This window comes from Suncus etruscus, chromosome 10, assembly GCF_024139225.1.
Source record: "Suncus etruscus isolate mSunEtr1 chromosome 10, mSunEtr1.pri.cur, whole genome shotgun sequence".
Taxonomy (NCBI): domain Eukaryota; kingdom Metazoa; phylum Chordata; class Mammalia; order Eulipotyphla; family Soricidae; genus Suncus; species Suncus etruscus.
Window position 1 is genome coordinate 41,297,411 of NC_064857.1, and position 26,681 is coordinate 41,324,091.

Below are 26,681 nucleotides of genomic sequence, written 5' to 3' on the forward strand. Positions count from 1 at the left end.
CCAGTGGTGAAATAGTTTGTATCTATTTTCAGTCTCCATCACCAGAGGTCATTCTGGTATAGATGGCATAGATGCTTTGAGTAAACCTGTTTTCCCAAATACCAGAATGCTGGGGTAAAGCTGAAACAATCCTTATAACACTGAGATCTGGAAGGATACTATTTTTTAGGCCTTTGTACCACTGCTAATGTACCACTAATGACTACTTCTAGTCCTCCTAGGAGTATTAGTACTCCTAGTAATTCTACTACTCCTAGTACTAGTTCTGTTCAAATGGGGGGAATGGACCATAGGGTGCAAGAGATTAAATACAAACCTCTTGTATGTATATTAGATTCTTGAGTACCCCTTTGTCTGAAAGGATAGCATATTTGTAAATTTAATTTTATTTTATTAAAACCATTGTGATTTACAAAGTCCTTCACCTTTGGGGTTCAGACAGACAATGAATCAGGGTCAATCACACTAACAGTGTAGACCTCCCTCCACCAATGTTCACAGAGTATATCCCATACCACACCACCTGCCCTTGGCCTGCCAGCATAATAGGCCCAAGTTTAGATTGTTAAAGTTTGGGTCTCTTGATAAAGATAGTATTTTGTAGAAGGTGATTCCTCTGAGAGTTGAAGCAGCAAATGTCTTCCATTCTTGTTTGTCCCGGCAGTGCTCAGGGGTTATTCCTGGCTCCATGCTCAGAAATTGCTCCTGGCAGGCACGGGGGACCATATGGGACGCTGGGATTCGAACGGATGACCTCCTGCATGAAAGGCAAACGCCTTACCTCCATGCTATCTCTCCAGCCCCAGTCTAAGAATGTTTTATCGCCTCCTCCAATCTCTCTAGCTGGGTGAATTGCTAATCCATTAATTCCTTCATTTTTATCAGCATTGAGGAGAATGGTGCTCTGAGGTCCTCAGTGGACAGTGGTCGAGATTTTTGTTTAAACTCGAGGACTTATTCGGACTTCTGTTTTCATCTACTGAGGCTGCTGAATTCCTTTGTTTTCTTACTATTCCTATTGCTTCATGAATGCAAGGGTGGAACTTCAAATTCCAGATGGTCTGAGCTGTAACCTTTAAACTATTCATCTTATCAGGTTACATATATGCCTCTGTTGATTTCTGGTCAATGCTAGAGAGTTTGCAGTAATGGAGGCAGGGCTGCAGGTAGATTGCAAGTTCTTCTGGTGGAGATTGCTGGTATGTGTGTGGGGTCTACAGTGAGACCATGTGGATTCATAGCATCAAGTTTGAGAATGTGGTGGGACAGAAGAGCAGAAGGGGAAACTGCTCTGAGTCCGAAATAGCCCCTGTGGATCATGAGCCGGGACATCTTTCTTACCAGAACGAGCCAGCAGAGAGAGGGGTGTCAGTGCGCCTGAAGTACCATCCAGAGAGAGTGGAGGGTCTGGGTTAACTCGTAGCTCTTTTTACTTTTGCTGGGGGGTTGGTGGAATGAGGCATTCCCAGCCATGCTGGCAGCATTCAATCTTAGGGTGGCAGTGATGACATATGGCGGTTCTCAGAGTCACAACCAGAAGTTATGGGAAGTGGCAGCCAGTGCCGAGGAGCAAATCTAGGGCCTCACACATGCAAAGCTTGTGCTGTACTGCTAAGCCACTGGGTTCTGGTCCTGACCTTTTCTTTGGTTTGTTTTGTTTTAATTGTGGAGCCATACCTAGCAGTGCTCAGGAGACCATATAATGGGAGGAATCGAATTTAGGGCTTCTACATACAAAGTTCTATGTGCTGTAGACCATTGAATCATTGCCCCAATCCAGTAATGACTTTTTATTTTAACTTTATTTATTTATTTATTTATTTATTTATTTATTGGTTGGTTGGTTGTTTGGCCACACCCAACAGTGCTCAAGGGTTACTCCTGGCTCTGCACTCAGAAATCGCCCCTGCCAGGCTGGAGGAGCATATGGGATGAGGGGAATTCAACTGAGTCCCTGCTGGGTCAGCTGCATGCAAGGCAAATGCTCTACCGCTGTGCTATCTCTCCCGCCTCCGTGGTAATAGCTTTTTAATTGGACATCAATGTGGAAGTAATTGCTGCTCCAAGAAGGTCATTTGTGCCTTGATTGTAATTTATTATAAAGAATTTAAGAAAACTTTACTTCTGGGTCTTTTATAATTCTTAATATTAATTTTAGACTATACATGATTATTAATTAAATTCTCCCCACCCCCAAATACTGGGCCAACATTTTTCAAAGCTTCCTTCAAAGTGAAGTTGTAAAAAGTAGTAAAATTATTTCCACTAAAGGAAGGGCTGCATATTTTATACAAAGTGTCAAGACTGAATTTTTTATAATTATAGTTATTATCCAGCTATGAGAAACAGAAATTACCTGGAAAGTTTACTTTGCCATGCAGAGCCATTTAACCTGCTTCTTTGCACTATAATGCTCAAACATTGGGATCTGCCTTTGGGCATTGGTGAGCTCTAACCTTACTGACGGACATACTCAAGGACAGTTTCTCAGCCATATATTAATCAAGACTCCCTTCTAACCTTGTTTCCTTCCTATGTGCCCTCCTCTCTTACTGGTTAAATTCTAATTTTGTGCCATGACTCTATTTTCTACCAGTTGTCCCCTTGGACTCTCCTGGAGTTCCCCAGAGGAGGAAAATGACTTCTCTTTGAGAAATGCTGTTCTACTGTGTTATATCTCTGTGCCTTTCTGAACTTCTTCTCTGCTTAAAATGCACTTGCTCACCGAGATTATGTTGCAAGATTCTGCTTAGCCATCCTCACCTCTTTACAGATTTTCCTCGCTTTCTAAAGTCCCCTTGGTGGTTTTGACTTAGCTCCAGCTTTCTGTTCTCCTTAGTACTGTACGCACTTTTTCTTACTGCTCTTGACATATTCTAGTTTTTAGATTCTTAATCTCTAAGAAGGCCCTGCCAGTTCTAAACCATATGTCATTGTGTATATACACTCAATAGTTAGCACAGGGTCAGACATAAAAATCAGTTTTAAAATGTTTATTAAAACAAAAAGAGAAGAGGAAGAATAAGCTTTGATTAACAGTGTTTGAATTATCCAGCCAATGTGTTTCTGCAGAGGCTTTGAAAATTCAGATAGGTTTAGGTAAATGCATATAGATCATATCTCTATGGATTTCTAAAATTTTGCTGAAATTTTCAAAAGGAGCTTTTTTTATATTCCATAAATGTAATGGGCTAACCTATTAAAGAAAATGAAAGCAGAAGGCAATCGTATTAGTTAATTTTATATTCTTTTCCCCAGTTTGCTATTCTAAGGAAATGTACCATATCATTGAGTTTCGGTTTCATTATAATGATATTGAACATAATGACATCACAGTCAATAAGCCCTCCATGTGGTGACAAAATATCATCATCAAAATTTGATATTCATAAATGTAGGAGAAAGATGCACTGTTTAATATTACTAACGTTCTTATTTTATAAAACAGCTTTAAAATGGGTTATAATGCCTTAAAAGGCTGCTGCCAAAATTGATAAAACAGACCTTTCATTTACTTATATGATCATTTTTGGGGCAGCATAAGAAATGCTTTTACCTGGCACCTCATAAAATCAAGTTCAATACATTTTTATGGTTTGGCGTAGCTATGTGATTTTAGTGTGGTTAACATTATATTATTCGTTTACGACAAAACTGAAAAAATCCCCGAGACTATCTTCTGGATGAAATGGACTCTTCATCACCTCTCCCGAGTGGCTAGCCTCTGACAGGATGCTTTTCTGTGAGTTTATGTTCAGCCAATTAGAATGAAAATCCTCAGGGATCTAATTTCATTGTAATCTTATAAAACATAATGAGATCACTGCCATTTAGTGACTAGGTATCTGTGAAAATTTGATCTTTGTGCATCTTTGGATTTGCACTTTATCCCACTAAGATGTAAGTTCCACAGATCTGGGGATTTTATCTCTTTAGTCAGAATCAAAATATCAGAACCACTTACTATGGTGCCTGGTACTGCAATAAAATTATTTGTTGAAATGGGTTGACAGTGGCTTTAAACTTATCCATGTCTGACATAGAACTTTGCAGTTTACATTGTCAACTGTATAAAATACAAGCTGTCTCACAGTTTTCAATTAAAGTTTTTGAAATTTCCGTGAAAGAAATGCCAGGCACAAAACAGCTAGGAGGTATATTTTTGATTCATGCATTTCTTGACAGCCCCTGTCCCAGTCAAGATCAAATATATTATCTATTTTCACAAGAAAGTGCTAGGAGACTGCTCTGGTGACACTTACTTGGAAGACTTCTCCTTTTATGTTTTTGGAGATAGGATATACCATGGTAAAAGCCAGGCCTTATTTCCAGTTTTTATTACTTAAAATATTTTTTTACTTTAGGCATCATGATTTTTTTTAATGCTGCGAAGTTTAGGGTTTCATGCATAAACAATACCCATACCACACCTTCCATCAGCATCCACTTTCCACCACCATTGTCCCAAGGGTCTCTCCATCTCCATTTTATTCCCCTTTTCCCTCTCCGATGGCAACTTTCAAGATAAAGAACACTTTTTTGTTTCTGTTATCTTTCAGTATTTATTATATCCCCACTATGTTTCTTTATATCGCACATAGGAAAGTGATCATTCTATCTCTTAATTCCACTCAATATGATACTCTCAGTATCCATCCATATAGCAGCAAATTAAGGCCAAATTTGGATAGCATAGAGAAAGGAAGGAAGGAAAGAAGGAAGGAAGGAAAGAAAGAAAGAAAGAAAGAAGGAAGGGAGGGAGGGAGGTACTTTCAGGTTATTCAGAAACTTGGACATGCTGGTAGAAATATGCCAGAAACCCACACTGTTGCTCTCTGCAAACCTTTTTGAGCATTGTATTTAAATTTTTTTTTTGCTTTATATCAAATCTTAGAGGAAAGGTTTACAGTTTGTTTTTTTTTTTTTAAATAATTTTTATCGGGGCTGATGAGATGGCACTAGAGGTAAGGTGGCTGCTTTGCAAGTGCTAGCCAAGGAAGGACTGCGGTTTGATCCCCCGGCGTCCCATATGGTCTCCCCAAGCCAGGGGCAATTTCTGAATGCTTAGCCAGGAGTAACCCCGAAAAATCGAAAAACATTTTTTTTTGTGACCAAAGTGAATAGCATATCTTTCACAGTAATATTTAAAGTACATAAATGAACCAGGGCCATTCCCTCCTACAGGGTTGTCCTCACTCCACCCTTTTTCTCAGCATATTCCATATCTCCCTCCTTTGCCCCATTATACTGGAAACTGGGAGGCGGTGTAATACTCAGTGGATTGTATGCAATATAGAGTATAGAAATACAGATGTATAAAACTCATTACTGGTTACTTGGTGCTCACAAATGCTGACATTTGAGTTTATTTGTGTTTTTTTTAAATGTTTTTAAGATTCGCATAAGGCCCAATGTGTGGCAAAATATAAAAATTATGTGGCTTAGCTTTGTCCTGAAAGCTTTGCACTTAACTCTCCTCTACCTGTTTATCCCATAGTATTTATGTTCTTAAAAATATTAAACTTACTTTTTTTCCAGGTACTCTTTGTGTGTGTTTGTAGGGGGCGGTAGAAGCTAGAACCAAATTCATAAAGCACTTGTAGCCTGGACACTGCAACATTAACTTCCTTTACTATCTCTTTGTCTTTGTATTGCCTTTAATCTTTTTTTAAATTCATGTTGTCTGGCTGTGTTTATATGAATCTTGATGTAAGTAGTCATAAATCTTTTTGGAGAAAGTTGTTAGTTGAAGAACCAATCTACAAACCAAACAAGAAATCAGACACTGACCTAACAATTCACAATCATTTTCTTACAGTGTTACTCAAGATGGACCACAAAACTTCTCAAGAAAGTTCTTTGTACACTGTTACTGACTCTCAAATGACAATCAAAATAAGAATAATAATATGTCTCAAAGACAGATTAGGATTAGGAGGCAGGAGGTGAATTTAAATACTTTGCTAAGAAAATAACAGAATTATTAGCAAACAGAATTTGAAATGGAGAGTTTTCACAGAAGAAAATGTACATGAGATTGGTGTTAAAGATAGATAATGTTTCAAGTGTTACATATGATTGCAGGTAGTGTTTAGCGAAAGAAAGGATTTTACTGATTCATGACAAGTTTTTGTAAGTGTTACCAGGAGGGAAGGAGTTAAGAGTGCATAGATTAACAAAGACAGGTGTATGGTGAAGGAATAAAAGGAATTATTAGGGGTGAACTTAAATGAACTTAACATGGCATATGTGTGTGTGTCTGTATATAAGTTCAGTTTTAGTGATGGATATTGATAATGATGCAGTGTTACTTCAATAAAATAAGTCAGATACATGTACATATAAAATAATCACTTGGTATTTCCTCTGGAACTTATTACAAGAATTATATAATATATAATGTAATTAAAAATATAGACCAGTGTTAATATTTTAAATCTTGTTGATATTTTATCACTGTTTATTTTGTATTTGACACTGAAAAACTGATTTTTAAGAATTATTTTATGGCTAAAAATCATATCTTGATTTCTGTTCTCTTCATGAATAAATGTGTTAATTTACATCTTGCTCTCCAAATTGAATATTGATTAGTAAAAATGGAATGTCTGAAAGTTTGAGTTACTGGTGTAGCTATAGCAAATTTTTGGTCAGAGACTCAAACAGTTCTTTTGTTGATGATTAATGCTAAATTTAAATCCAAGACTATAGCTGTAGGATATTTTTTGTGTGTGTATATTTGTACCTAAAACACAAAAAGTTAAAAATATAAGTATTTACTATATCATTATGGTATTACATAATACACTATTATTTTATTATTACATTAATAATTATCTCACTGTTTTAGAGATATTTGAGAGCTACTCAAATATGAATTTGCTCATTAATTCAGGTATAGTTGAGGAACTTTTTTATTTTATTTTTTCAGTTCTTTCAGGAGGTCCATTCCCTCAAGGGCATGAATATGAACTATATGAAGTTCGATTTCACTGGGGAAGAGAAAATCAACGTGGCTCTGAGCACACAGTTAATTTCAAGGCTTTTCCCATGGAGGTAAGAACAACCAATCCTCTCTAAACACTTGTTCATGTAAGGCTGCCAGTGATTTATTGAAAATGGTATTGTTTAAAAGTAAATGTATAGATATCAAGTTTTATCAGTTTAAGGTAAAGTATTTAATGAAATTTTAAGCTTTGGGTAGCAAATGCATCTTACCATATACTTTAATGGGCTTGGAGAATGCAAATGGGTTTTTGGCAATAAAAAACAAACTAAACTCTTAAGTTTCTCCCACTATTACTACTCTTGCAAAAATTTTGCTGTCTCTGCAGATGCAATCGACTGCTTTTGTAGATACTATCAAAAGATAATAAGCTAAAAATAAATTCTTTTTTAGAAATCTTAACAGTAATTAAATTTTAGTTTAGCTTTGATTAAAATTGCTATGTTGGTTTTATTCACCCAAACAATTAGGGAAAGAGAAAGATTTTTAGAGCATTTTGTCTGAGGCGCTTCCTCCTTGAGTCACCTTCATTTAACTTTATTTCTTCTTTTATATCTACTTGTAATATCATTTTCCCTCTACGGGACTTTTTTTAGTCTCTTCCTTAAGCAGAATAAATATATTTTATCTCTCAATGTGCTAAGTGTACTTAAAAGCTTGTATCTCTGGCTTTGTTCTCATGAAATGATTGACATTGTTAGTACATAGTGTATCTTTCTCATTGCTTCTCTTGTGGACAGAAATGTTATGTCCACTGAAATGTATAAGAACAACCAGTACTGACATGGACGTGGGGAGAAAGGGACTTTCATTCACTATTGGTGGGGATGTAAATTGGTTCAGCATTTTTGGAAAATAATATGGACATTCCTCAAAAAATTAGAAATTGAACTCCCATATGACCCAGCAATACTGCTAGTGGGAATATACCTTAGACTTAGAGTATATTAGGCATCTGCACTTTTATGTTCATTGCAACACTATTCACAATAGCCAGAATCTGGAAACAACCCAAGTTCCCAGAGAATAGATGATTGCCAAACAAACTGTAATATATTTACACAATGGATGCCATACAGCTATTAGAAAAAAATGAAGTATGAAATTTGTACATGGGTGAATTTATACTTTGATGAATTTTTGAATTTATGCATGGATGGATATGGAGAGTATTATGCTGAGCAAAATGAGTCAGAGAGAGATAGGGATAGACATAAAATTTTCACACTCATATGTAAGTGAGATATAAAAACATAATAATATGTTATATTATGACATATAATATATGTATATATACATAATAATAATACCCAAAGTTAATGGAAACAAGGGCCAGGAGAATTGGTTCATGGTAGAAAGTTTGCCACAAAGAGTAGGGTAGTGAAGTTAGTGCAGAGAAGACAGACACTACCATGATGATCTTTGAAATGATCACTCTGAATAGGATAGCCCATCAGTGACAATACTGCAAAACGGTGTCTAAAAGAAAAAAAAGAAGTGCATGTGTGTGTGAGAGAGATAAAGAAGGAGAGAAGAGAGAAAGAGGTAGGAGGAATATATATATATATATATATATATATATATATAAATATAAATGTCTGACAGGATGGCAGGCAGAGTGAAGGGCAGAGAGAAGAAGGTGGGAGGGAAATTGGGGATATTGGTGGCAGGAAACATGTAATGGTGAAAGGATGGGTGTTAGACATTGCATGACTGAAATGTAATCATGAACGACTTTGTTACTGTTTCTTGTGGTTATTCAATTAGAATTTATTTAAAAAAACAGAAAATAAAAAAATAGAAAATATACAAAAAAGGAGAAATGTCCCGTCTGCTCATAGACTCTATTCAATATGATAATATTGAGAGGTGGAACCCTTGAAAGGTAAATAAAATTTATAGAAGTCATGAAGGTAGAACCATTCCTCATTAATGGAATTGAGGTGTGTGTGTGTGTGTGTGTGTGTGTGTGTGTGTGTGAGAGAGAGAGAGAGAGAGAGAGAGAGAGAGAGAGAGAGAGAGAGAGAGTGAGAGAGAGAGAGAGAGAGAGAGAGAGAGTTTTTTCCCTCTGCTCTCTATAATGTGAGGACAGAATGAGAAGGTTGCCACCTGCAAACCAGAAGTGGCTTTCTTCAGGTTCAACATCTAGGACTCACCAGACACTGGAACTGTGAGAAGAAAAGGCTAGCTTTTTATATCATTCAGTCTGTGACAGTTTGTTTTAACAACCTTGAGTTGTTGATAGATTCTGAAGAGTGTTCTCAACTTTTCACCCCATCATTTATCTACTGCTAAGTTATCAGGTTGGAATTCCAGAGAGGTCCTGGATGTAAGTTTGATGTAAATTTGGTTTTTATCTCTTCCAAAAAACAGATTCTGTGATTTGTAGCCTAATGTTCTAGAGGGCTGGATTCCAGTATTCTTTTTCTCTCACTCCATATATACTTAAGGAATTGTTCATGGTCACATATTACACCCAATTCCTCTTTTTTAGGAACTTTTATAGGAATTACTACTATATAATTTACAGAAATGATATATATTTCTTAAAGACAGAAGTTACAGTAGTTATTTTCAGTGAACATTAATTCCAATAGAAAACACTTTGAAAGGATATTGCTTTCATTTGAAATCGATTCAAACTTTGGGCCTGGAATATGACTCAAATAGTAGAGTATGTTCCTAGTAAGTGAGTTTGATCCCTGACAACGCATGCTCCTCTATCAGCCCCCCTAAGTGCTCCTATGTATGTTTCTATAGAAAACAATAGAGATACATATAAATCAAAGTAAAATATTAAATATGTTAAAGAAGGAGGGGGAAGATTCTCCAAATAGCAGTATGGAGGAGTGAGGAATAGGATAATTAAGACAATAAGAGTTATATTTTATTTATTTATTTATTTCTAGAGAACTATATTTTAAGATATACTTTAAGATATATCTTATATATTTTAAGATATATATATATTTAAGATATATTTCAATATATCTATTTTAAGACCCTGCTAAGACAGACAGTGTCTCTTAGGGTTCTTCTCTCCTTGATGCACTGTCTTGAAAAGTTTTGGCCCATGGTTCAACTTTTGGCTACTAGTCTCCTCTCCTAATATGGGACAGAAGAGTTCATATTAGAACACATCAAAGAGCAGCGAGAGTCCCAAACAAGCCTACAGGATTAAACTCTGGAGGAAGGATGAGGAGAAAAGACTAACTGTAATGGGCCTTTTCCTCGACTTTAATTTGGGAATAAAAGGTGTTTTTTTTTTTTTTTTTTTTTTTTTTTTATCCACCAGACCTCAAAGGAATGCTTGGGCAATTAGAAATTTTAGGGGAATGTGGGGGTAATTTGGCAGTCAGCAACTCTGTGTGGGACACTTAGTGGCTTTGCTTGTGGCAGAATTTATAGCCCTGGAAAAGTGTCATGAGATTAGGTGAGTCAGTGATTTGCTCTGCAGCAAATATAATTTCCAGACCAAGTGTTAGATGTTTCTTGCTACCTGGTGGTTTTTTAATTGTGCCAGTCCATTAAGCACAGGTAATGATCTGTTTTGAGTAAGCTTTAATTTTGGTAGTAAGGTTTTGTTTCCACAGAAATATTTATATTTCAAATACTGGAGTTACTGACTTTTTCCAAAATAGGTGGCAAATAATATTTATAGTCTTAATTGATTCTCCCTGAAACAGTTCCTTGTAAAATCCTTGGATTGGTTATTCCAGGTAAGATTGGTATGAGATCGGGCCTGGAGAGATAGCACAGTGGCGTTTGCCTTGCAAGCAGCCGATCCAGGACCAAAGGTGGTTGTTTCAAATCCGGATGTCCCATATGGTCTCCCGTGCCTGCCAGGAGCTATTTCTGAGCAGACAGCCAGGAGTAACCCCTGAGCACAGCCGGGTGTGGCCCAAAAACTAAAAAAAAAAAAAAAAAAAAAAAAAGATTAGTACGAGATCCTGTTGAGTACATTAGTGGTGTGAGGGTTAAAATAAGGTGGTTTCTTTTCTTTTCTCTTCTTTTCTTTTCTTTTCTTTTTTTTTTTTATGAGGCCATGAATATTGGCTCTTGAAACACGGTTAAAGAGGAGAAAGAGAAACTTCAAGTAGAATTGTCTAGAAGCAGGGGGTGAGATGATTATTGCAGAGTGAGGTGCTTTTGCTATTTAAAAATATTATTTTAAATTTCTTGGTTTCTATACTCCCAGCAGTGCTTAGGAGGCCATGTGTGACTGGGAGCAAGCTAAGGTCCGAGAACATGCTGAGTTTATTGTTTTCTCACTTGTGCTATTTTCTCAGCTCTCTTGAAAAATTTCAAATTATGAATACAGGTATAGAAATAATTATCAATAACATTTGTTATTATTTGGAGCCAGTGTTTCAATGTAGTCGCTGCTACAGCTTCAATTTCACATTAGCTTTTTATTTTATTTTGTTTTATTTTATTTTATTTTATTTGACTTTCCTTTTTGCATTTGGGCTATACTCATTAGTGCCCAGGGCTTACTCCTGGCTCTGCATTAAGGAATCACTACCTTGAAGTCCTTAGGGGTCCATATAGGATTCCAGGAATTGAAATCAGATCAGATGGGGACAAGACAAATATTCTCTCTATTATCTCTTTAGTCACTGCCTTTGACCAAACCAGCTCTTTGACCAAACCAGCTTGATAAAACATGTCATTTCTGTTTTCCTTCTTCATAATTTTAATTTTCAGGAATACATGTTCTCTCCATGGTTCTCTAACCCATCTCAACTTGTTTTCATCTTGTAAACACGAATCATATTTGAATTTTCCAAATTTAGTTTTTTTTGTGTGTGTGTGTGTGTTTTTGTATTTTACGGTGCTCAGGGGTTACTAATGATTCTGTGCTTAGAGATCACTCCTGGCAGTGTTAAAGAACCAAATGCAGTATTAGGGATATAATTGGGATTGGCTATAAGCAAGGCAAGTGCCCTAATCCAGGATTATGTCCCTGATCCTTTGCAATAAAATTCCTATTATCAGCTTATTTATAATGAAAGACAAGTAATTCTTTCCAGATTAAGATAATAAGTATCTTACTGTTTACTATCAATAATTATCATCGTTTTGAAAATAGTAAAAATAATATTTCCTGGGTAGGAGTAATAATATGATAACAGTTTTGATTGAATTGAAGCATCTTAAAGGAGTGTTTGGAGAGAGGTTTTGGGCTACAGGAATCACTCCTGGTGATGCTTTGGGAAAATGTAAGGTTGAACTGGCAAAGAAAAATGCTTGTAATTTCTCTCAAGCCCTAAAAGAGTTTTTAACTTGGCCAGATCTTAACCTGTATGAAAGCAAAAAGTTTTGTTAAAATTTATCTATCTTTTGGGTGACAGGTTAACACAACACACTGATGGTCGTAAAATAATTTCGTTCTTTGCATTGCTTTGTTGTGCTTGAATATGATTTTTCCTTTTCACTTCATAAGGTTTTATACACCAAAACTCATCAAACAATTGAGAAATAATCTGCCACCTCAAATCTTATGAGAAATTGAATTGAAAAGGTCCTACAGTCCTTAGGAGGCAGATTTCTCTGGCCATGTACATTGTTCTATAGTAATCACAATTGATTCCTATTGATGGTATTTATTCCTGTTTTCTTTATTTTCAGTCTTTCAATGGTCAGTAAAGACAATACTGTTATACAAGTCCTTGTGAAATGTAGTAGGGGATTGTTAAAATTAGTGCTGTTCTAATGGAAGTAACATACACTGAATATGTTATTCAGTAGTAGAAGCTATTATTATTAAATTGACTTCGCATTTACTTTATATACTTTTCAAAAGCACGTTAGGGCATTATTAGCTTTGCTTTTTAAGAAGACTTGAAATGCGTAGGAAAAAAAGAAATCCAGATTTTTAAATTATTAAATATAAATAACTACAAAAAGACAATTATGTTCATAGGAACCCCAAATTTTACACTTGGACCCCAAGGCAAGTACATTCTCTAAACTCAGTTTAACAAATCACTTAGTGCCCTGGATGAAAGTTTATTCAGTGGAACCAATTTATTTGGTTTCAGAGTTAATGGATTTCCCATGGATGTTCATTGGGAACTGGAAATGGGTGAGTTCTCTGAAGAAATCCAATAAAATAATTCTTCCATTTCAGTTTGAGCCTGAACATGTTAGGAAATGTGGCATTATTAAAATTACTAGACAGATTAAAACTTTCTCTTTTGTAGACAGAACCACACAAAAGATAAAGCTTGGAGTGGGGTCCAAGGGGTCCCCTCTCTCAGTGACAGTCAGTGGTAGGAGGGAGGGAGTTGAGGAGGGTTGTTTGGTAGGGTTTATTAGTCTGTGGTCTAAAGGTAGCTCAGATTTCAAAAGAGGGGGAAATAGAGAGGGAGACATTAGTTGAAGGAGTGCAGAGGAAGGCCAGCTTTGTTCAGAGAAAATCCTTTATGGGAATCAGGAACAGGGAAGAAGTTATTTCCTGTTAATTAGATTAGCTCTAAAAAATTCTCTCACTTACCCTTTAAAATTCTGTGTCATGTGGCACTAGCAAGAGACCAGTCAAAGCTGGACATCTGCAAAGGAAGTTGGTATATTTTTTTCAGTTTGGGACTGAAATTTCTGCCAGCTTCCTCATTGTACCTGTTAGTTTTCCTCTTTCTAGGAGTTAGGGACACAGGCAGCTATGAGTTTGAAGAATCTGTAGGAATTAGATTTATTTTTCCTAATTTACTTGTGTGGGTTTTACCCCATTCTCTACTTCAGCTTGGGCTAGTCATTTTAAAGCTAGATATAACCAAAGATAATTTCTGGGTTTCATTTTTAATAAGCTGATTCAGGTATAGTTCTTAAATAATTAAAATTCTATTCAAAATTTGACTCACTTGGCAGTGGAAATATTTTGAATACTGTTTTAAAATTATCTCTAGTTCACCTTGTTACAGAGTACAAAATATTACAGATTTTTTATCAAGAGGCATTGTTCTGAACTCACTTATCAGACTTGAGATGCTGTTCCTGATACGTGTTCCCAATTTCACTGTTTTCTGGCTGATCTTGAGCTTAATGCTAGTAAAAAAAAATGTGTTTGATCAAGGTTTATTTTATATTGGAATTAAGGCTATACATTTGTAGAGATATTTTCCTCAGGTGAGTTTGTTGGTGAGTTGCTTATATTGCTTTCTCTCCTCTAGAGATTGTTTGCCTATGAGAAAATAAAACAAAATTATATTGAAATTTAGAGTCTGTGTATCAAGCTCAGTATTAGAATTTTGTGTGTATAAAATTCTGGCTTTGATACCTTATACTTGTTAAAAATGCATAAGTGGAAGACTTGGAAACATTATGTGTTGGATGACATAAGAGTGCCAGGAGAGAGAGGGAATTGGAGGAGTGAAGTAAAAGTCTGCTATATTGTCATGCTGATTTTGAAACTGGTTAAGAATTTCGTACAGTTAAGCTCAAAGGTAAGTTCTAGGAATGTTTGGTCTAGTTTCTAGCAGACCTGGCTGGCCTATATTGAACCTTAAATAAACATAAACAAGTATATGGAAAAGTTCTAGGCATGTTGCCAGCTACTGAGACAGAAGTAGGACAGAGATGTCAAACTACCTGCAGGACTTTGCCCTAGTTCTCTCCTCTGTCAAGAATATTCTTTCTCAGAGAGGCATGTAGCTTGCTTTCTCAGCACCTTTGGGTTTCTAGGCTAATGTCCCATAATTAGCAAAGCTAACCTGGACTTTAATCCATGTTTCATCTCTATTTCTCTACAGCATTTTGTCATAATTTAACTTTCTCTTTCTTTCTTTCTTTCTTTCTTTCTTTCTTTCTTTCTTTCTTTCTTTCTTTCTTTCTTTCTTTCTTTCTTTCTTTCTTTCTTTCTTTCTTTCTTTCTTTCTTTCTTTCTTTCTTTCTTTCTTTCTTTCTTTCTTTCTTCCTTCCTTCCTTCCTTCCTTCCTTCCTTCCTTCCTTCCTTCCTTCCTTCCTTCCTTCCTTCCTTCCTTCCTTCCTTCCTTCCTTCCTTCCTTCCTTCCTTCCTTCCTTCCTTCCTTCCTTCCTTCCTTCCTTCCTTCCTTCCTTCCTTCCTTCCTTCCTTCTTTCTTTCTTTCTTTCTTTCTTTCCTTTTTCTTTTTCGGGGGGTGCACATTAAGCAGTGTTCAGGGGTTACTCTTGGTTTTGCTCTCAGAAATCGCTCCTGGCAGGCTCCAGGGATGGCATATGGGATACCAAGGATCGAACCCAGGTCTGTCCTGGATTGACTGTGTGCAAGGCAAATGCTGTGCTATCACTCCAGCTCCTTTTCATCTTTCTTATAGAAAGGCGGGTTTTGGTCACACTTAACAGTCTCAGACTTACTTTTGACTTTGCACCCAGGGATCACCCTTGACAGACTAGGAAAATTATCTGGGTTGCTGAAGATTGAACTTCTAGTTGGCAAAAATGCTCTACCTGCTGTACTCCAGACCCCTCAGTTTGTAGTAATTGAATAAATTCAATGTTTTAAAATATAGCATGTTATATGTAAAAATTAAATATAGTTTATTTTTGAGAGGGTATTCAAGTCTTATTCCTGGCTTTGCTCTCGGGATCAATCTTTTTGGTGCTCAGGCAAACCCTATATAGTGTTCAGGACCAAATTGGTTGGCTCATACAAGGCAAGCAAACTACCCTCTGTAACCTCTATATTCCCTGGGCTATGAATATGGTTTTTTTTTTTATAGTATTATAGTTGTGGTTTAGGAACCTGAAAATGAAGTATCAAGAGTTATATTTAGAGTGGTATGTTGGGGACAAAGAATAGTAGTCCTTGAATGCTAAGTTTTTCACTACTTTTTGTGAGTGCCTATTTTTTGTAGGTCAGATGTCATATGTGTATATTTTATTTTACATTGTTCAGCATTTAAGTTATTAATTTTTTATTCATTTGCAATATATTTACTGGGCTCCTCTGTTTATATTGCAGGCAGTTTAGTGTTTCAAATATACAAAAATAACTTCCTTTCTAGGTTATTTCTTCCAATTATCAGAGGATTTTATTAATAAGAGGATACTGTGCCCTTTAGGAAATCATATTAATAACTAGAATTGATATTCAGTGGATTATTCTATGTTCTTTTATTAACTGGGATAATAGACTTGACAGAGATCAAGAAGTGTTAGAAAAATGTGGAAAGAATGTTCAGAGCTTCTGACATTTAATATATCTTGAGTTACTAATTGCTAGTTATCTCAGTGGAAAAGCCTAGAAAGGAGATGAAAAGGCAAATGTGTAATTCAGAAGAAAATGGAAAAACTAGTATTTTTGAAACTTGGGTATTATTTACTTATTATTATTATTATTATTATTAATTATTATTTACTAAATTTGAGTGAGTTAGTAAGTTAACAGAGTAACATGGTATCTTTTCATCTAGTGTCATGGAATGGCTGTTGTAATTTAAATTGGATATCCTAGTTCAACTATTTACGAGTATTTAAATAATGGGAAATCTTCCCTACTAAGCCTAATTATGTAGTATTATACCAAGGGGAAATTATATTACCTATTCTAAATAATGATATGGTTTAGGAAAAACTTTGACTTTCATATGATGATTATACCTATATTAGTTGTATATGTTTTCTTTATCAACTGCACTAATTATTTTTGAATCTTAGTAAGTTACTAATCTCAGTAATAAACTAAAAATATAAACCATTGTCTGTTTGTTAAAATATTGTTTGTATAAGATATTTAGGATTTGCTTATATCTTAAAACTTTCGTAGCTAATGATATATTTTCAACTTATAGATCATTGATTTATAGTGTTCATATCTTTAAATTTCAGTTTTATAAAATATGTGAATTGTCTTAGAATATTTTTTTATAAAAACACTATATTAAAGTAGAAATTTCAGTCCACTTTTGCCTGGAAATAGCTTAATTTTCATGAAATATTACATTTTGTTTATTAAAAGTCAAAATTTGAATTGCCATAGAATCCATTTTGTTTTTTTCCTTAGAACTATTTTGTTACTCAAATGGAATATTTCTTTTTTTTTTTTTTTTTTTTTTTTGGTTTTTGGGTCACACCCGGCTGTGCTCAGGAGTTACTCCTGGCTGTCTGCTCAGAAATAGCTCCTGGCAGGCACGGGGGACCATATGGGACACCGGGATTCGAACCAACTACCTTTGGTCCTGGATGGGCTGCTTGCAAGGCAAACACCGCTGTGCTATCTCTCCGGGCCCTCAAATGGAATATTTCTTTGTTACTTATGTTAACATGGACCTGACAGATTTGATTTAAGAAATGTCACACTTTTTCTTGGTTTTAGGAAAATTATAAAGACACACATGATAGGTAATAAATTTTTTCTTTCACATCTCAAGAAGTCAAGACAGGATTAGGAGAGATAGAACAGTGTGTAAAGTCTTGCATGTGGCTGACCTAGATTCGACTCCTCGAACCCTGATCCCCACCAGAAATAATTCCTGACTGCAGAGCCATAAGTAAGCCTTGAGTACTGTCTGATGGCCAAAAAAACCTTGAAAACAAAAAACAACGCATGCAATTCCAAGCTTATTTACTTCAGCATACAAATTTGTATTAATAAGATAAATTATTTACCATAAACTTCATGCAAAATATACAATTTGATGCTTTAAACTAATTATAGTATTTCACCAGTACAAGTTAGTTTCAGAAGACTTTTATTGCTCTGAAAAGAAACTATCTTTTCCTCCTTATCTCTGGTTCTAGGCAATCATTAGGTTGCTATTTATCTCTATAGATTTGCATGTTCTACATATTTTATATGTATATGTAATTATGCAATGATGTGATACTTTTAACATTTTTGTTTGTTTGTTTGTTTTTGGAACACACCCAGTGATGCTCAGGGGTTACTCCTGGCTCTGAGCTCAGAAATTGCTCCTGGCTTGGGGAGACCATATGGGGATCGAACCCAGGTCCTTCCTGGGTCATCTGCTTGCAAGGCAAATGCCCTTCCTCTGTGCTATCGCTCCTGACAGGCTAATTGTCAATTGGCATTATGCTTCCTAAATTTATTCGCTTGTATTGTAAACTGTATAATATCTTATTGCCTTTTTATTGTCCATATTACCTTGAATGGATATGCCACATTTTATTTATTCATTCATTAGTTGATTGATACTTAGTATGCTTCTTTTGACTATTAATGATAAATATTTATAAAAATTTGTGTATTTTTGGGGTATGAATGTATGTTTTTATTTGGGGGCATTATACACCTGATGATTGTATGGTAATCCTTTAAATTTTGGAGATTGATCATTTGTTTTTCAAAGTGTCTGAAACATTTCATAATCTTAATGTGCAGTGTTTGAATGCTCTGGTTTCTCCATATTCTGTCTTGATAGTCACAAGCATTTTAGTGGGTTTTGTTTTGTTTTGGACCACCCTAGTCTGTGCTTAGAGGTTATTCCTGGCTTTTTGTTCAGAAATCACTTCTGGCAGGCTCAGGGGACCATATGGGATGCTGTGGGACCATATGGATCAGCTGTGCTATCGCTCTAGCCCCTGAAATGGCATCTTATTGTGCTTCAGATTTGTATTTTCATAACAGTCATGTTGAGTTTAATTATATGCTTATTGACTACTCACATATCATTATGTTTAAATTTTGTATTTACTTAAAATTAGCTATTTTCCTTATTTCTTGTAGAGGTATAGGAATTTATATATTCTAGATACAAGTATGAATTAAAAATACATATTTTAGACATACTTTCTCTTGTTGTATGAATTATTATAATTTTGGGACTTGAGAGATCTAAACTGACAGTGCTCAAGGCTGTTCAGAGGGTGAGAGGTAGACACAAAATAGTCTCACTCATTTGTGAGATTTAAATAAAATAAAAAGAAGTATGGTAATAATACCCAGAGACAATAGAGATGAGGGTCAGAAGGAACAGCCCATGATATGAAGCTTACCTCAAAGAGTGGTAAGTTTAGTTTGAGAAATAACTACACTAACAACTATCATGACAATGATGGAGAAATACAATGCCTGTCTCAAAGACTGGTAGAAAGGGGATGGAGGAGGAAGAAAATGGTGGACATTGGCAGCAGGAAAATTGCACTGGTGAAGATGTGCATGCATTTTATGGCTAAAACCCAATTACAACATTTTGTAACCATGGTAATTAAATAAAAATATTAACAAACAAACAAGCAAGCAAACAAAAAGGACACTCCTAGCTTATTGTTCAGAGGGTCACTCCTGGTGATGCCTAGAAATCCATACAGTCTTAGGGCTAGAAATCTGTGCTGTATTTTTACCTTATGATGTTGCTTGAAGCCCTTCAAATTTTGATTTAGATAGTCCAAATTGTCATTTATTTTCTTCACTGTTTGTTCTCTTTTATTTTCATTTAAAATTTTATAGCTAACTAATAAAATATATATAAAATGCCCAATTACAAATGTTAAGTGCATCACATTTTCACAAAATGAGCATAGTTATAAAACCAATCATTCAGATTAATAAACAGACCATAAACAATATTGTAAAAGTTCTCTTCACTGTTTTTCAGGGCTAGTTATGTGCTTAACTTTAAACACCGTAGATAAGTTTTGCATGTTTGGCCTTGTATATAAATTGAATCATACAGTATTTGTTAGCTGTGTCTAGAAGTTTTCCATTGAATTATGTTTAATGATTTATTTGCATTGTGGTCAGCACTTTTATTTTGTTCACTTTCAATACATGAAGTTTTGAAAGTATATATATTTCAACCATTGAGAGATATTTGACTTTTATTCAACTATGATGTGCTAGAATAGAGCACCTATGAGGAGTTGCCCTTTCCACAAACACATATTTAAATGTTATAGGATAGATCAGGTCTAGTTAATACTGCCAGGTCATTAACTATAGAAGTTATGCTCATAGTTTTGCCAATCTTATGATTGTCTCTGTAGAACAAGAAAACATTTTCCCAGAAGTCTTTTCATTTCACCCTGCAGTGACACTCCCCTCATAAATCACTAGCCAGGATGTCTGCCCACAAAGGTTTCTGAAACAGTCATTTCAAAGACTCTCCTTGTCGCAGTTCCCCAGATGGAGCTCGGAAGTGGCGTAGGCTTCCTATAAGCTCTTGGCTTTTTGCTATATAAATGCAATTGTCTTCATGGAGGAAAGAGAAGATGAATGGGAGTGGGAGGGATGTCAACTTAATTTAACTAAAGAAGAAACAACCAGTGACAGGAAAAGTGACATTTTACTTCATAAGATGTGGCTTCTAAAATTACTTTGAAAACTTTGCTGTCTGAGGATTATTTGACTAATAAGTACTAAATAAATATTTTAATAATGTGTCATTAACTTTTTAAAATTTATTCTTTTCTTTTATTTTTTTTAGTCACAGTTATGGAGGTAGATACTTGGCTCTGTGCTCAAGGATTATTCCGAGTGGTACTTGAGGGACCATTAGATCCCATGGTGCTGGGATCTAATCTAGGCCATGCACATACCAGGAAACTGTCCTCTGTTCTCTGCAACCTAGTTTACCTTTTAATAATGTGTTTTTATTAGCTCTGCTACCAGAAGTTGGCTATTCACCTTGGTACATATAGTCACTTTGCAATAAGGTTCATACTCAATTTCATTACAGACCCAGATTACTGTTGTGCCATGAAGTGCACACTATGGTTGATGTTTTCCCACAAAAATATTTATTTTTTGAACTTTTCTTCCTGTAAAGTCTTAGCAGCAAACAAAATTGAAGTATCAAATATTGTATTATAGAAAGCAAAAAATAAAAAATATCTTGGGTTCGAGTCCCGGCGGAGTCGCTACGTTTTGATTCTTTTCAGGGAGGGACTCCAGAGCATGAAAACCGGCAAGCCTTTGCAAAAGCCGGCTCCCTGTGTGTGACATCAGGCGTGGAAAATCCACGAAAGTACGCCTGCCCAGTGGGGCCCAACTGTGAAAAACTGTGAGTGCGACCTGTATATGTCTGTCTACTGCCCTCTTGCGTGAAACTCTTGCGAGTGGGGCAAAAAGAGGCTCCAGAAAACTCGCTCGCCCAGAGGCCATTTTCAGGGAGGGACTCCAGAGCATGAAAACCGGCAAGACTTTGCAAAAGCTGGCTCCCTGTGTGTGACATCAGGCGGGGAAAATCCACGAAAGTACGCCTGCCCAGTGGGGCCCAACTGTGAAAAACTGTGAGTGCGACCTGTATATGACTGTCTACTGTCCTCTTGCGTGAAACTCTTGCGAGTGGGGCAAAAAGAGGCTCCAGCGGAGCACTTTGGCTCCGCTTCGCTGCGCGGCCCTGCACTCTTTCTAAGGAAAGAACACCATTGCAACAAGAAGGAAAAATCACACTAAGAACAGTGCTATATCACAGAAGCAAACATTTCTCTCTGGACTGTCTTCTCTGTTGCATGCTCGGGCCTAAGATTTGACCCAGTGTGAGGCTTCATCCACGGAGGACTCCCCTCCCTTAGAGGCAAGTCAGCCCATCCAGAAAGGGAGGAGCCAGAGGAGTGTGCTGCCTGCATCATATAGCCAATGAATACCACCACAACACGTAGAAAAACCCACAATACAAGTGTGACAATGGGGAAACAACGCAGGCCAGCATCAGACATAGAGAATGAAGAGGACAATTCTGATGACCAGATAATGGCCAACCAACTAATCAACCTCTCAGATAAGGACTTTAGACTAGCAATATGGAATATGTTCAAAGAACTCAAAGAAACCATGAATCGAGTTGAACAGAACACTAATAAGAACCAAGAAAATATGAAGACAGAAATCACAAAACTCCAAACTGAAATAACATATCAATTAACAAGCCTGAAAAAGTCAGTAAACGAAGTGAATGACAAAATGGATAAGCTCTGGGACAGGGTATCAGAAGCTGAGAATAGACTTGGTGCTGTGGAAGATGAGATACATAACAATTCCATACAGCAGGAGAGATTGGACAAAAAACTTAAAGCAAATGAGCAGACAATGGAAAAATTAGTCAAAGAATGGGAACAGACGAAAATAGACGTCTATGATAAGATCAACAGAAACAACTTAAGAATCATTGGAGTCCCAGAGACCCAGGAAGAAAATTTCCAGGAAGAATCAATGGTCAAGAACATCATTAAAGAGAAACTTCCAGAGCTAAAGAATATATGTGATCAAATCCTGCATGCCTGAAGAGTACCAACCAAAAGAGACCCCAGAAAAACCACCCCAAGACACATCCTAGTCACAATGACAAATCCCACAGATAGAGACAGAATTCTGAAAACAGCAAGATCAAAAGGGGAAATCACGTTCAAGCAAGCTTCCCTGAGATTTACAGCAGACCTGTCACCAGAAACACTCAATGCCAGAAAGCAGTGGTGGGATATTGTGACAAGACTGAATGAAATGAATGCTTCACCCAGAATACTATACCCAGCAAAACTCACTTTCCGGTTTGACGGAAGAATACATGGTTTCACAGACAATAAACAGCTCAGAAACTTCACAGACACAAAACCAGTTTTAAGAGAAAAACTGAAAGACCTAATCTAAGACAAGACTACCCAAAAGACACACCAAATTTCAAAATGAAGATGGTGTTAAATCCCAGGACAATTCTTTCTCTCAACGTCAATGGACTAAATGCACCAGTCAAGAGACACAGAGTGGCTAAATGGATCAAAAAACTCAATCCAACCTTCTGCTGCCTACAAGAAACGCACCTGAATAGTCAGAACAAACATAGACTCAAAATAAAAGGCTGGAGAAAAATTATCCAAGCAAACAACACCCATAAAAAAGCTGGAGTGGCCATACTAATATCAGATAATGCAAACTTTATACTCAGGAAGGTTGTAAGGGACAAAGATGGACATTTTATATTAATCAAGGGGTACATAGAGCAGGAAGAATTCACTCTCCTAAACATATATGCACCGAATGAGGGGCCAGCAAAATATTTAATACAACTGTTGACAAATCTGAAAAATAATATCAATAACAACACAATAACTGTGGGGGACCTTAACACGGCTTTGTCAACACTGGATAGGTCAACCAGACTGAAACCCAACAAGAATATACTAGACCTGAGGAGAGAAATGGAAGAAAGAGGCCTAGTGGTTATATATAGGACACTCCATCCTCAGAAACCTGGATACACATTCTTCTCCAATGTACATGGGACATTCTCCAGGATAGACTACATGCTGGCACATAAAACATACCTCCATAATATCAAGGGGATAGAAATTTTACAGACTACCTTCCCTGACCACAAGGCTCTGAAATTATTTGTGAACTCCAATGGGACTCAGAAGAAACATTTTAACACCTGGAAGTTAAACAGCCTAATGCTCAATAACCAGTGGGTCCGAGATAAAATCAAGGAGGAAATCAAAAGGTTCCTGGAAAGAAATGACAATAAAGACACAAAGTATCAGAACTTATGGGACACAGGAAAAGCAGTACTGAGAGGAAAATTTATAGCTTTGCAAGCACACATCAGGAAGGAAGAAGGAGCTTACCTGAGTAGCTTAATGACACAGCTAATAGAACTAGAAAATGCTCAACAAAAGGACCCAAGAATAGGAAGACAGAAGGAAATAACAAAGCTGAGAGCAGAAACCAACGAAGTGGAAACTCAAAAAAAAAATCCGAAAGATCAATGAAAGCAGAAGTTGGTTCTTTGAAAAAATAAACAAGATTGATAGACCACTGGCAAACCTAACAAAGAAAGAGAGAGAGAGAAACTTGATAACTCGTATCAGGAATGAAAAAGGAGAGATCACTACTGATATGACAGAGATTCAAAGGGTAATCAGAAACTACTTTGAAAAACTCTACGCCACTAAAAATGAGAACCTGGAAGAAATGGATAAATTCTTGGACTCTTATAATCTTCCACAGTTGAAGGAAGAGGATGTAGCATATCTAAACACCCCCATCACCATTGATGAAATTAAAGCAGTAATCAAATGTCTGCCGGAAAACAAAAGCCCAGGTCCAGATGGATTCACTAATGAATTCTATCAAACTTTCCAAGAGGAACTACTGCCAATCTTGGCAAGACTCTTTCATGAAATTGAACAAACAGAAACACTTCCAAATAGCTTTTTTGAAGCCAACATCACCTTGATACCTAAACCAGGCAGAGATGCTACAAAAAAAGAAAATTACAGACCAATATCGCTGATGAATGCAGATGCAAAGATCCTCAACAAAATCCTGGCAAATAGGATTCAATGCCTCGTTAAGAAGATCATCCACTACGATCAAGTAGGTTTCATCCCAGGAATGCAAGGCTGGTTTAACATCCGTAAATCTATCAACATAATACACAACATCAATAACAAGAAAAATAAAAACCACATGATCATATCAATAGATGCAGAGAAAGCATTTGATAAGGTCCAACACCCATTCTTGATCAAAACTCTCAGCAAGATGGGAATGGAGGGAATCTTTCTCAATATAGTGAAGGCCATCTACCACAAGCCAGTGGCAAATATTATCCTCAATGGAGAAGAACTAAAAGCCTTCCCTCTAAATTCTGGCACAAGACAAGGCTGTCCTCTCTCACCACTCCTATTCAACATAGCACTGGAAGTACTTGCTATAGCGATTAGGCAAGAAAAGGATATCAAGGGAATCCAGATAGGAAAGGAAGAAGTCAAGCTCTCACTGTTTGCAGATGACATGATACTCTACTTAGAAAACCCTAAAGACTCTATCAAAAAGCTTCTAGAAACAATAGACTCATATAGCAAGGTGTCAGGCTACAAAATTAACACACAAAAATCAATGGCCTTTCTATACACCAATAGTAATAAGGATGAAATGGACATTAAGACAACAACCCCATTCACAATAGTGCCACACAAACTCAAATATCTTGGAATCAACTTGACTAAATATGTGAAGGACCTATACAAGGAAAACTATAAAAGTCTGCTCAAAGAAATAAGAGAGGACACACGGAAATGGAAATGCATACCCTGCTCATGGATTGGCAGGATTAACATCATCAAAATGGCAATACTCCGCAAGGCATTATACAGATTTAATGCCATCCCTCTAAAGATACCCATGACATTCTTCAAAGAAGTGGATTAGACACTTTTGAAATTCATTTGGAACAATAAACACCCTCGAATAGCTAAAGCAATCATTGGGAAAAAGAATATGGGAGGAATTACTTTCCCCAACTTTAAACTGTACTACAAAGCAATAGTTATCAAAACAGCATGGTATTGGAATAAGGACAGGCTCTCAGATCAGTGGAATAGGCTTGAATACTCAGAAAATGTTCCCCAGACATACAATCACCTAATTTTTGATAAAGGAGCAGGAAATCCTAAATGGAGCAGGGAAAGCCTCTTCAACAAGTGGTGTTGGCACAATTGGATAACCACTTGCAAAAAATTGAACTTAGACCCCCACCTAACATCATGTACAAAGGTAAAATTCAAATGGATTAAAGACCTCGATATCAGACCCAAAACCATAAGATATATAGAACAGCACATAGGCAAAACACTCCAGGACATTACAGGCATCTTCAAGGAGGAAACTGCACTCTCCAAGCAAGTGAAAGCAGAGATTAACAGATGGGAATATATTAAGCTGAGAAGCTTCTGCACCTCAAAGGAAATAGTGCCCAGTATACAAGAGCCACCCACTGAGTGGGAGAAACTATTCACCCAATACCCATCAGATAAGGGGCTAATCTCCAAAATATACAAGGCACTGACAGAACTTTACAAGAAAAAAACATCTAACCCCATCAAAAAATGGGGAGAAGAAATGGACAGACACTTTGACAAAGAAGAAATACACATGGCCAAAAGACACATGAAAAAATGCTCCACATCACTAATCATCAGGGAGATGCAAATCAAAACAACGATGAGATACCACCTCACACCCCAGAGAATGGCACACATCACAAAGAATGAGAATAAACAGTGTTGGCGGGGATGTGGAGAGAAAGGAACTCTTATCCACTGCTGGTGGGAATGCCGTCTAGTTCAACCTTTATGGAAAGCGATATGGAGATTGCTCCAAAAACTGGAAATCGAGCTCCCATACGATCCAGCTATACCACTCCTAGGAATATATCCTAGGAACACAAAAATACAATACAAAAACCCCTTCCTTACACCTATATTCATTGCAGCACTATTTACCATAGCAAGACTCTGGAAACAACCAAGATGCCCTTCAACAGACGAATGGCTAAAGAAACTGTGGTACATATACACAATGGAATATTATGCAGCTGTCAGGAGAGATGAAGTCATGAAATTTTCCTATACATGGATGTACACGGAATCTATTATGCTGAGTGAAAGAAGTCAGAGAGAGAGAGAGAGAGAAAAACACAGAATGGTCTCACTCATCTATGGATTTTAAGAAAAATGAAAGACACCCTTGTAATAATAATTTTCAGACACAAAAGAGAAAAGAGCTGGAAGTTCCAGCTCACCTCAGGAAGCTCACCACAAAGAGTGATGAGTTTAGTTAGAGAAATAACTACATTTTGAACTGTCCTAATAACGAGAATGTATGAGGAAAATGGCGAGCCTGTCTAGAGTACAGGCGGGGGTCGGGTGGGGAGGAGGGAGACTTGGGACATTGGTGATGGGAATGTTGCACTGGTTATGGGTGGTGTTCTTTACATGACTGAAACCCAAACACAAT

The 26,681-nt window shown here is 36.6% G+C and overlaps 1 protein-coding gene across 1 annotated transcript in view; it reads left to right on the top strand.

The window, feature by feature from the left end:
• CA8 (carbonic anhydrase 8) overlaps window positions 1–26,681 on the top strand; it is a 92,021-nt gene that overhangs the window by 13,870 nt on the left and 51,470 nt on the right. Inside the window, exon 3 of the mRNA XM_049781966.1 lies at window positions 6,932–7,056. Coding sequence (XP_049637923.1) covers window positions 6,932–7,056 — 125 coding nt within the window. The remainder of the gene's footprint in view (window positions 1–6,931; window positions 7,057–26,681) is intronic.